At 33.8% G+C, this 11,330-nt stretch overlaps 3 protein-coding genes across 5 annotated transcripts in view; 1 reads left to right on the top strand and 2 right to left on the bottom strand.

The window, feature by feature from the left end:
* Positions 1-11,330, bottom strand: part of LOC135123556 (leucine-rich repeat protein soc-2 homolog) — a 53,453-nt gene that overhangs the window by 4,565 nt on the left and 37,558 nt on the right. The window contains exons 1-5 of one of the 3 annotated variants that reach the window (XM_064048334.1): positions 9,492-9,865; positions 9,285-9,359; positions 9,147-9,229; positions 8,359-8,446; positions 8,225-8,305 (exon numbers count right to left, since the gene is read on the bottom strand). The exons of 1 other annotated variant lie outside the window; for it this stretch is intronic. The gene's annotated coding sequence lies outside the window, so the exon portion shown is untranslated. Of the gene's footprint in view, positions 1-1,052; positions 1,610-8,224; positions 8,306-8,358; positions 8,447-9,146; positions 9,230-9,284; positions 9,360-9,491; positions 9,866-11,330 lie in introns of those variants that run through there. One more of the 3 variants, XM_064048336.1, reaches the window with a different exon arrangement.
* On the top strand, positions 3,448-8,274 carry LOC135123824 (piggyBac transposable element-derived protein 4-like). The gene is made up of 3 exons (XM_064048700.1): positions 3,448-3,485; positions 4,352-5,735; positions 8,236-8,274. Exons 1-3 carry the CDS (start codon positions 3,448-3,450, stop codon positions 8,272-8,274), a joined length of 1,461 nt encoding a protein of 486 aa, XP_063904770.1.
* Positions 8,285-11,249, bottom strand: LOC135123823 (phenoloxidase-activating factor 2-like). Its single transcript, XM_064048699.1, has 5 exons — positions 11,157-11,249; positions 10,469-10,795; positions 9,890-10,410; positions 8,359-8,446; positions 8,285-8,305 (listed from the first exon to the last, which is right to left on the bottom strand). Exons 1-5 carry the CDS (start codon positions 11,247-11,249, stop codon positions 8,285-8,287), a joined length of 1,050 nt encoding a protein of 349 aa, XP_063904769.1.

Here is an 11,330-nt window from a genome sequence, read left to right as displayed (position 1 = left end):
ACGAACAACTCAAACTGAATCATTTTATCCAGTGTGATGATTATTGTAGGACAAATTAAACGGAATAAATGCACAAATTGGAACTGGAACTACCCTCAACTGCCAACGCCACAGGTGGTCGTCCCATGGAAAAGGTAATTGTGCGTACAGGAGATAAAGTGCGTCAAGAAGTCCATTTACCTACAGAGGTGTCTCAGTGAGCTGGGGTTTGACCACCTGACTAACTTGGTCTTACACTGTGATAACGAAGCTCTTTGAAGCTCGTCGAGAACCCCACATTCCACGCGAAAAGTAAACACATAGACATTCGTCATCATTTTGCGCGTGATGCTCTCAAGGACAAATTAGTGTTAGTTATGCGCCGACTTAATGTCTTTCGGTAATGAACTCTTGGGCGACCTTTGCCTCGAGGGGAAGTATAAGCCTTCCCGACGAAACGCTCGAGAACAGTTGCGCAGAGAACCACGGCGCTACAGGGAGACATCAAGTATAATAGTACTGCCGTCCGCGTGGGTACCAGCGGCTCCCGTTTTATCGCCTGTAATAATTTGCGTAATGTATTGTATAAAGGGAACTGTAAACAGTAAAAAAAAATAAACACAGTTGCTCGTTTTTATCACGGATCTTGGATCTGTAAAGCTGAATAAACGAAAAAGCAGCTTTATTGATATTATAAATTACTCTTAACGTACATAAAAGAATTTGTTTTTTATTTACTTAAATTAAAATGTTATTAGTTAATGATACATTAAATAGACATTACGATTAATTACTCAGAGTAGGTTTGCCTATAATCGTTACGATTTCATTGTAAACACAATTCTTAGACAATCATATATATATAACATTAGCTAAAAGCAATCCAATCACTATCACAGCCATGAAATTAATTCCCAAATAAATGATAACTTTACTTAAATTTTAATAAATCTACACATTTGCGAGTCATTGCATGCTTCTATGGACCCGAAGGTAACGATATTTTACTGAAAAACGTATAAATAATTGATATCTAACGTTAAATTAGTTCCCACCACATTAACTCCACTTACCAATAATCCATTCCCAGCTCGCGAATCGTGTTCACAACAACAGGTGTCAAGGCTGAATGAATGCAGCCCTGCACAACTAACTGTCTGGGCCGAAAATATCGATTCAATCCCCCCAAATCACCTTGGAAACGGGGGGTGTTCTCGCATATCGTTGCAGGTGCACCAGTCCCAGACAATTTAGATAAAGTAGACACTACCAGGTTGAAGAAGGTCAATTTGCTGCTAATATTTAGCTAAACGGAAATTGACCGAAATATTCTTGGGAGTTACTTAAACGTAATTTTTGTAGCTGAACACAGGTTTAATTGTTTTCAACTTCAATATTTTACAGTTCTGCACTGAAATTCAATTTTTATAAATATTTCGATTAATAATAATGGCTTCATTAGATTTAAATGCTTGTGATGATGTACCGAAGTTTTTGCTAACCAACTCTTTTTCATCACTGAATTACGAGACAAAAGTAATTTTAAAAAATAATGGAAAACCGACACCTTCTTTGCCAGGTTTGACCGTTAAGGATGGATCCAAGTGTCGTTCGTTTACTAAAGATTGGTATAATAAATGTGAATGGTTAACTGGTAGTATTTATAATAAGCTGTTTTGTTGGTTTTGTATTCTTTTTGATAAAGTTAACGACGAAAATCAAAACTGGGTAAAATATGGATTTTCTGACTTAAAAAATTTGTCAAGATCTATTAAAACAATATTGCTAATATGCTCGATAATGCCAGGAAAATTGAAATAGAAAATTATAATCAAAAAGTTACCGAAAATCGTGAGATCTTGAAATGTTTAACAAATATTGTATTGTATTTCGCGTTACAGGAATTGTCCGTTTCAGAGGACATAATGAAAGAATAGAATCAAATAACAGGGGGAATTATCGGGAATTAGTGTCATTAATGTCTAATTACAATGAAAAATTGAAATTATTTTTAGATGAGGCGTTAGTTTTTTCAGGTACCTCAAAAACCATTAAAAATGACATTATTGAATCCACTGCGTTCGTAATTCAATCCGAGATCCATAAGGAAATTTTTGATAGCCCATTCTTTTCGTGGCAAGTTGATGAGACAACAGATATAGCCTGTAAATCCCAGTTGTCTGTAATATTTCGTTATATCGTTGGAGGAAATCCCGTAGAGCGCTTCCTGGGTTTTTTCGATGTTAGAGTGCAGGTCGTTCAGCATACGATTTGTACAATTTATTAATTAATGAATTTTCAAAATTTAATTTAAATACGAAGCTCATATCTCAGACATATGATGGGGCAGCAGTGATGGCTGGAGAACTTAATGGGCTTCAAGCCAAAATAATGACAATTGCCCCTCAAGCACGCTTTTTTCATCTTTTTTTTCAAAATCAACGAAACGATGTAATATTTTAGATCAAGTATGTAACAAAAGAATTCCAAGTAATGTACAGACAAGATGGAATTTTACATCAACAGCTGTTCAAACAGTGGTGTCATTAAATGATAAATTAACTGAAGTATTTGATTTTATTATTAAAGATGATAATTCTGTCAGAGGAGCCGTCGGTTTAAGGAATTTGTTAAAAGATTTTGATTGCAATTTCTATTTATATACATTTATATTAATTTTTGATCAAACGGAATTAGTTTTTAATATTTTACAAAATAAGTTGACAGACATTTCATACGCCAAGAGAAAAGATTAATCAAGTTAATAGATAGACTAATGGGATTTCAAAAAGAGGAAACACACTTTAATACAATTTTTGGAGACCTTACGGATAATCTAGAACCACCAACAAAAAGAGCTAGATTTTATGATGAACCAAAAACTATTTATAAGGAAAAATCTGATCAAATATTACAAATTATTATTGACCAGATAAAAGTAAGGTTCTTAGATATTGAAAATTTACAGTTTTTTGAGTTGCTAAATTTTGAAAAATTTCACACTTTTGCGAAAGATTTTCACATTCAATTAATTGGTAATCTTTGTGAACTTTACGACGTTTTTGATAAAAGTAAATTAGAAAGTCAGCTGCTGTTTATAACGATCCATCTATTCTAGAAGACTGTGCTTCCTTGATAGAAACGTCAAATTTTATAGTAGTTAATGATCTTCATACATGTATAAGCGAAATTTATAAACTTGTATGTATTATTTTTACAATTCCTGTAACATCGGCTTCAGTTGAGCGAAGTTTTTCTGCCTTAAAACGTTTAAAAACAGGATCGTTTGCAAGATTTAGCAATAATTTCAATAGCAAAAGACTTTGTACGAAATTTAATCAAACAACCTTTATTTTATGACAAAATTCTAGATCATTTTGCTTCTAAAAAGGAAAGACGGATTCCATTAAAATATAGAGTCTCTTAAATAAATACATAATAATTTTATGATCCTTAATAATTTAGTGTATGGTATCACAAGACTCGCGGGGACAATCTATGGTCAGGTAAGTTTTAAAAGCAATTGTCAATGCATAACATTATTATCTTAGCCTCTGTATTTGTAATAATAATAAGTCTTGTCTGAATGCCGGTTTTTTTCGAGTCAGTGGTGGGTCTTAAATATGATTAAAATATGCAACAAATTTCACAGTTTTCGACACCAATTTTTATATGTACTCTGGTAGATATTTCTACCAAATTTCTAAACATTATTATTGAACAGTTATTTTCGAAGAAGAGATGTATTTTTAACGATGACGTTGAGTAGAGCTAAATTATTTGATCGGTATATATCAGTGGTTCGCAAACTTTTATTATTGATGGCACCCTAAAATATTAAACAAAATTTGACGGCACCCCTCCAGGAACAGTTTTAATTGTAACTAATTTATTATCAAAAATACTTTATCACATGATTGTACAATATGTAATTGATGTTAAGATTGTTTTATAAATATTTTTTCCATAATTTAAGCTTGTCTTTTAAAGCCAAAATTTTTTCACTTTAGGTTAAAATATTTTCATTTCTACTTTGCATATTTGAATTTACATATTTTATTTAACCCTTAATTACTCGCATGCGTGTATAAAATACACGCAGTTGACGTTTTTGTCGGCCATTTGCTAAAAACTATTTCAATGCGCAAGCGCTTCTAGGTATTCCTCATTTATCTTTCTTATAAGCATTTGAGGTTAAGAACAGCGACCGTACAGTGTGTTATTGCTAATTAAATTAGTTTGATTTTGTCCTGTGTACAAATTACACCGTGCGACTTAATATGTAAGTATTAATTGTGTAAAGTATAAAACATACATCGAATAAAATTTGATCAAAAACTGATTACAAAAATATTTTTTCACTTGAAAACAGGTTTCCAATCCAAGTGAGGAATCCCAATTGTTTGACTGATGAAGAATTAGCTGCTTTTCATGATGAAGATCTATCTGAAGAACAAATAGTGGGTGGAGACGATTCAGCAGATTCCGAAGAACAATTCGAACTTAGTGAACATGAAAGCAATTCAGAACAAGAGGCTAGTGGCGATAACAATGTCGATAATTTGGTAAATGAAGATGAACATTCAGATTATTCAGTTACGGCAACAACAGCTCTTCAAAATGCAAACGATGGCGATGGTCCAGTTTACAAAACAAAGCATAACTTGGAATGGAGCAAATTGCCTCTGAAGAAAAAGTCAAAGACACCTGCAAAAAACATTTGTAAAGAACGTTGTCATCCCCTCGTCCCAAAAAGTGAGATATCAAACGAAATATCTGCTTTTGAGAAATTTATAAATGCTGCGATGGTTGAAGAGATTGTAAGATGTACGAATATTTTTATCAGAAGAAAACAGGAAAATTATGCGCGAGAGAGAGATGCACGTGAGACAAATAAGGAAGAATTTTTGGCATTCTTGGGACTGCTGATTCTCTCCGGTGTAAAAAAACAAGGTCATACCAATTTTCACGAATTGTTTAGCGCCGACGGAACGGGAATAGAAATATTTCGAGCTTGTATGAGCGCAAACCGTTTCTTGTTTCTTCTTTCTGTAGTCCGATTTGACGATGTGGGCACTAGAGAAAACAGACGCATAACCGACAAAATGGCAGCAATACGACATATATTTGATGCATTTGTTGCAAACTGCAAGGGCTCTTATTGCGTTGGAGAGTTTATGACAATTGACGAGATGCTGATTCCTTTCCGAGGAAGATGCAGTTTTATTCAGTATATGCCAAACAAGCCGGCAAAGTATGGACTAAAAATTTTTGCTTTATGCGATTCCAAAACATTTTACTTGTCTAATTTAGAGCTTTACTGTGGCAAGCAGCCAGACGGACCTTATGTCTGTGAAAATTCTCCACAAGCAGTTGTCAGTAGGTTGACAAACGACTACGTTGGAAAAAATAGAAACTTGACGACTGACAATTGGTACACGAGTTACCCACTTGCAGAGGATTTACTAAACAAAAAAACCACATTAGTTGGCACATTGAGAAAAAATAAAAAAGAGATACCTGCCGAACTATTACCTAATAAATCACGACCAATTCCATCTTCAATATTTGCGTTTCGGAAGGATATGACGCTAGTATCCTATTGCCAAAAAAAAAATAAAGCTGTGATACTACTCTCGACTATGCACGCCGACGATATTGTCGACAGATCTTCAAATAAGCCTGATATCGTTTTGTTTTACAATTCTACTAAAGGCGGAATTGACACCGTTGACGAAATGTGTGGTAATTATTCGGTACAAAAACGAACAAGACGCTGGCCTCTGGTTCTTTTTTTCCAAATGATTAATATTGCGGGAATAAACTCTAACATAATTTATAAATACTTTCACATAGACTCCAATAAACAGCCACGACGTATTTTTCTGAAAAACGTTGCATTGTCTTTGATGAAGCCTCATCTGGAAACTCGAGCAAACATTGAGACGCTTCCTATAGATATAAAAGGCTTTCTTTCTAAATATAAAAAAACTTCAACGAACATTGAGAGGAATGTTACAAGAAATCGAGGTAAATGTGTCTTTTGCGAAAGTAAGAAAAATCGCGTTACAACCATCACATGCGACTTGTGTGGTAGACTAGCATGTAAAGAACACGTAGTAAAAACACAAGAATGCGTAAGCTGTCGTAAAAGTAGAACAGAAGAGCAAGAATAAAGTCTTATTCTCATTGTTTTAGAATTGAATTTTTGTTTTTTGTTTCTCATTTTTGTGAATTTAAAGTTATTTTATGTTGTATGTTCTAAATTTAAATAAAACCCTAGAGTATTTTTGAATTTGAATTTTGAATTGTTGAATTTTTCTTATTGTACAAGTTGGTTAAAATCATAAAAATTATAAAACTGAAATAAAAGAAAAGCTTAAAAAGTCCAAAAACGTGATGGTGTATAAAATACACTGTGCGACCAATTAATAAACAAGACAAAGCGCGAGTAATTAAGGGTTAAGTGTTCAAAAATATTAGTTAAATATGCTAGTTTTGCATACCAAACGTCGTCTTGAAGGAGGTCAAAAAATTGTTCAATATTTTCTGATTCAAAAAAAGTTTATATCTGTTTTCTTAATTCCCAAAACCGAGAATCGAGAATCAATTATTATTTTTTAAAGTTGGTTTTGTGCTTATATTTATTAAAATCATAAAATTTTCACGGCACCTCTTGGGGGTTCTGCGGCACCCCAGTGTGCCGCGGCACCCAGTTTGCGAACCAATGGTATATATCGTCAATCCTAATCAAAGTACATAAAAATATTATTTGTCAAACGTTTTATTTTTGCGTTGAATTTGTGCAGTAAAACTGGAAACAGCAAGGTACATTCTTAATAATGCACAAATTTATAAAAATAATCATATAGTAGTGGCCTCCTCGAGAATAAAAGTCACCAACCGCCACTGAACTGCACCAGTCAAAATAAAAACTGGTCCTTGTTCAGTTGTTTAATACAATCATAAATAGTAACCAAACTGCTGCGCAAGAAATTACAATAAAATATTTTGAGACGGGACATATGTACGTTTATGTCGGCAGATAGCTTTCACCACATGGCAGAAAAAAAAATATCCAAAACGCTACGATTTTAAAGACTGTTAATATCGTAAAAAACTGTTCGAAGTCTACAAATAATAATGTTGGGGTCAAGGAAATGGTATTTAGTGACTTCAAACTTTGGCCAAATCTTTCTTCTCCATACTAGGTATATTCAGAAACTTAACAAAGACAAACCACTACTAAAAAATATTTCAAAAATTACTGCCAAGAGGCGAAACTTGTTTTATAGCAAGTTTTGGTGGAAATGAACTGCCTTTAGTTATGTTATCAGCTAAATATAAGAATAATAATTTTCAATAACCTCAGAGTCGTCAACAAAACAGGCATTTCACAACAACGTAAAGAAACAAATATTAAAAATTTAAGCAGCATTATCCCACCACACAAGTTGCATTTTTTGGCCAACTTTACCGGTAAACAATAATGCTAAACACTTGACGGAAAATATCGAAGAAGATTGAAGGTGTTCTATTATGTTTTATCATTTTTGTTTATTTTTTTCTTGTAACTACTGTATTAATAAAATTTTGATTTATTATGTTTTTTTATCTTCATTTTAACAATAATAATATTATTCAGAGAAAAACAGAAATACTCTTCTAAATTAAAATACGTGTTTTAACTATATCATACCAAATTTCATGTAGGTACACTATGTTAGATTTTTCTCAAATTATCATATCACTTATTAATAACTTAATAATTGTTAATTATCATGTGCATGTTATACCACCTGATAGTCTAACCAGTCATAGAATTAATTTAAAACAAAAATTATTCAGTGGTTCGTTTTTGAGGTTACCAGAAGTTGTTCGCAAACTTCTTCTATGCATCGCATGTATGCTTTTTTTTTTGCTTGACCTCATTTCGGTAATAACTTTGCAAAATAAAAATTGTAAGTTATTCCAGGCATTTTTTTATCTGGTTATCACCAGATTTCTAAAAAATAATTCCATGGCTGACTAAACGACTTTTTATTCAATCATATAATATTTGTTATCATTTACATCCTATTTTTCAGCTACTTTGTACAAAATGTTTTGCCATTTCTTTTATGTCGGCTGTCTAATATTTCAGTGAAAACAACAATATCTTTCTGAGTATAAGTTCAAAAGTCAAACTTTTCACACAGTTTTAGACGAATCTACTACACTAAAAACGACCTATTTTATAATTTACCTTTTTCATAGAGCTTGCTGCAGGTTGTAGTGAAAATGGAAAAGCTATAATGACAGGGTATCAATGTTGAGTATCCCTAACCTGCAAATTTAAATGTAAAAAAACTAAATCTAAATTTGTAATATTATTATTACTTTATAAACACTTGTATGTCCGCCTTCAAAACTTAGCACCCGGTTCGGATTTCTTCTTTGATATGTTCGTTTTTCAAAACCCATTTTTCTGAAACAAAAGTTTTTGATTTTTAAAAGGGACCGCAAATTTGTGAAGCTATTTGGCACTTATAAAATTTCGAATCAAATTAGTGAGACAAGCTGGGGTTTTACATAATAAGCGCTGTACTGTCGGTTGGTTTATAGTTACTAGCCAATAGTGCCACATAACCTCACAATTTTTGTTGCTTAAATTTTTTGATACCTTAATAGAATTGAAAAAATATGTGGCTGTAATGTTACGGTACGTTTTATTCTATAACAACTATACATACAAGTACGAACAAGTGTTACAAAACAAGCAACATTTTCTAAAATATTTATAACCCTATAAACAAGATCAAAAAATCTAGGTATGCAAAGATTTTTCCGTTCGTAAAGATAGAATAGTTAGAAATAAATGTACCTAACACAGGACTACGTCATCAAAAATTAACCAACGTTCTAGTTTACACAATAATTAAATTGGGAATTAACGTAACAAGACGAATAAGTGCGATAAGCTTATTATAAAGATAGCCTAAATAAATTGCAATAAAGTAGCGGCAAATAATAATTTGAATTCTTATATAAGTAATAAACAAGAGGCATACAAGTGTTAAAATATCAAGCAGTAGCCTAATACTTTTAACCTGGAATCAAGTGAATTATTAAGTAAGCAATAAATAAAAATGAAGATGCTACATACACTGTATCGATAAAAATATTACCTGTCTCACTCTAATCAACAGACGCAGAAACAATTGCACAACTCCCATTATATAGACTTATCGATGTTCTTCTCGTGGCTCCTCTGAAAACAAACTACAATAATACACTTATATGACCAAAATAAATCGTTAACTTACAAATTTTTCTCGTTGCTTAGCCAACGACTGATTCAAAAATTGGAACGAGCCGAGCCTCTTTTTTAAAGATCGTATCTGAAACAAAAATTAAAGATTAATTAAAAATACTACTTAAAAATGTGTTGACGTAAATTTGCTGGGCTTATTGTCATGTGACAAACACCAGTCCGACGATTAAGTTTTCTTTTATTAATTTACATGACTTACTGGATCTAAAAAACTGAAGTTGCTTAGCCGAAAGTATATTTTCTCAGTAAGTGCGTTAATTAGAAAAATATAAAAGTTCGTTCACTTGCACATACTTTGTTCTCAAACAAGTGTCAAGGCTGAATGAATGCACTCGTGCACAACCGTCTGGACTAGATTATTGATTTAAAGCCCTTGATACCTTGGTAACGGCAGCTGCTCCCTACTACCTCTTGCGACATCCCAAATATACCCGGTTTAGGCAGGTCAGTTCATAAAAAAAAACGTCTGCAGAGTATAAGGACGATCAAACTAGGTCCAGATCAATTAATTGTTAATTCAAATCATTAACTAATATGTCCGATGTGTATGTTAGATGTTAGATTTGAGCAAGGTCGATCATTCGTATTTTTTCTTACCCGTAAACACTGCTGTGGAAGCCATGCAGCGCCATCTGCCGGTCGATCCAGTGCACGAATTGAACTACACTCACGTACACTCCTGGAACGTCCGTTGTCCCGCACTTCAGCCCCCAAGACACGATTCCAAATTGTACGTAAACATTTTCCGTCCTTGCTACCTCACACATTAGGGGACTCCCTCCATCTCCCTGGCAAGTGTCCTTGTTCTGACCACCCGCACAGATGAAAGTAGAATCCAGTGTAAATGTAGATCCTAAATAGAATTGCAGCAACATCTGACAAAAACCATGAGAAACCACTGGGAGAATCGTCTTTTTTAAAATATTCGAACGCCACAGAGTGTGGTGGGACGTTTTACCCCATCCTGTTACTAAACACTCTTGTTGAATAATATACGAATTTTGATGGGGCAAACAGACTACTCCTATATTGTCTTGAAGGGGAAAAGGCTCGTCGACTATGATTAGAGCGATGTCGTTTTTCAGCGAGTTGGCGTTGTATGCGGGATGGATGATTATCTGCCAAGGAGACGATTCGTTAGTTTTAATGAACACGTATTTATACCTAAATGTGTACCTTTTCAGCTGCACGGTCTTCGTGATCCAGGGGCTCTCCCCGGGAATAACGGTCCCATTCGCCGGCTCGTACCTTATAAGGGCCTGGATTTTGAACACAGTGAGCAGCGGTCAACGCCACTTGGGGGTGGATTAAAGAAGCTCCACAGTGGTAGTCATTCCGATAAAGGATTGCCAACATCCAGGGAAACTCGGCGAAATTTGCTTTGTCTTTGGTAAATAGTTGCGTGTCGAGTCGTCGTTTCCCACATCTAACTTTGCAGCATACATCTGTATCGCTTGCGCATCTATACCAAAATGTATGTAACACTGCCAACTTCAGTGTGATCTATAAGCTGTACTTAAGTATGTTTTTTTTCGGAATCCACCACCTGTTGCGTTGCACGAAATAAACTCCCCTTTCGCATAGGGGAATTAGACGTATTGTATCTGATAGTTGCAATACCTGACTGTCAATAATGATAATCTACTTCTATTAGAAACTTTTCTAATTAAATATCCGTTAAAAAAAAGCCAAACAGGAAATGATTGATGATAACATATCGGGTAATCCAATAAACATAATTAAAACTTAACCCCTTTCTGACTCACAAAAGAAATGTTGCCACGTGTATTTTTGATATAAATTGCCACGTTGTAGACTTTTGAAAAAAAAAACATACTTTATGGATGTTTACAAAACAACTTACGGAAATCCCCACATATTTAGCTTGAAGGAATTTAAATCTTCGGTATGAACAATATCCTCCAAATTGCAGACACTCAAAGGCACACAGAAGCATTGTTCACTGTGCACGAAACACCCAAGAAAAAATAAAAATATGAGACACAACATGTCTGAACGGAAGTTGGAAAACGAATGG

This window comes from Zophobas morio, unplaced genomic scaffold (genome assembly GCF_036711695.1).
Source record: "Zophobas morio isolate AGI-343-1 ecotype UQ-CSIRO unplaced genomic scaffold, CSIRO_AGI_Zmor_V1 ptg000006l, whole genome shotgun sequence".
Classification (NCBI taxonomy): Eukaryota; Metazoa; Arthropoda; class Insecta; order Coleoptera; family Tenebrionidae; genus Zophobas; species Zophobas morio.
Note: the sequence above shows the minus strand (reverse complement) of the source record. Positions and strands in the feature narration are given on the sequence as shown.

What these genes read in the sequence shown, in the direction of transcription:
- LOC135123824 (XM_064048700.1), top strand. Translation starts at nt 3,448, where the DNA reads ATGGTATCACAAGACTCGCGGGGACAATCTATGGTCAG. An exon ending in CGGGGACAATCTATGGTCAG is followed by an intron (nt 3,486 to 4,351) that starts GTAAGTTTTAAA and finishes ACTTGAAAACAG; the next exon opens with GTTTCCAATCCAAGTGAGGA. An exon ending in AAATGTGTGGTAATTATTCG is followed by an intron (nt 5,736 to 8,235) that starts GTACAAAAACGA and finishes CCTTTTTCATAG; the next exon opens with AGCTTGCTGCAGGTTGTAGT.
- LOC135123823 (XM_064048699.1), bottom strand. Translation starts at nt 11,249, where the DNA reads ATGCTTCTGTGTGCCTTTGAGTGTCTGCAATTTGGAGGATATTGTTCA. An exon ending in CTAAATATGTGGGGATTTCC is followed by an intron (nt 10,796 to 11,156) that starts GTAAGTTGTTTT and finishes TACAGCTTATAG; the next exon opens with ATCACACTGAAGTTGGCAGT. An exon ending in AAGACCGTGCAGCTGAAAAG is followed by an intron (nt 10,411 to 10,468) that starts GTACACATTTAG and finishes TCTCCTTGGCAG; the next exon opens with ATAATCATCCATCCCGCATA.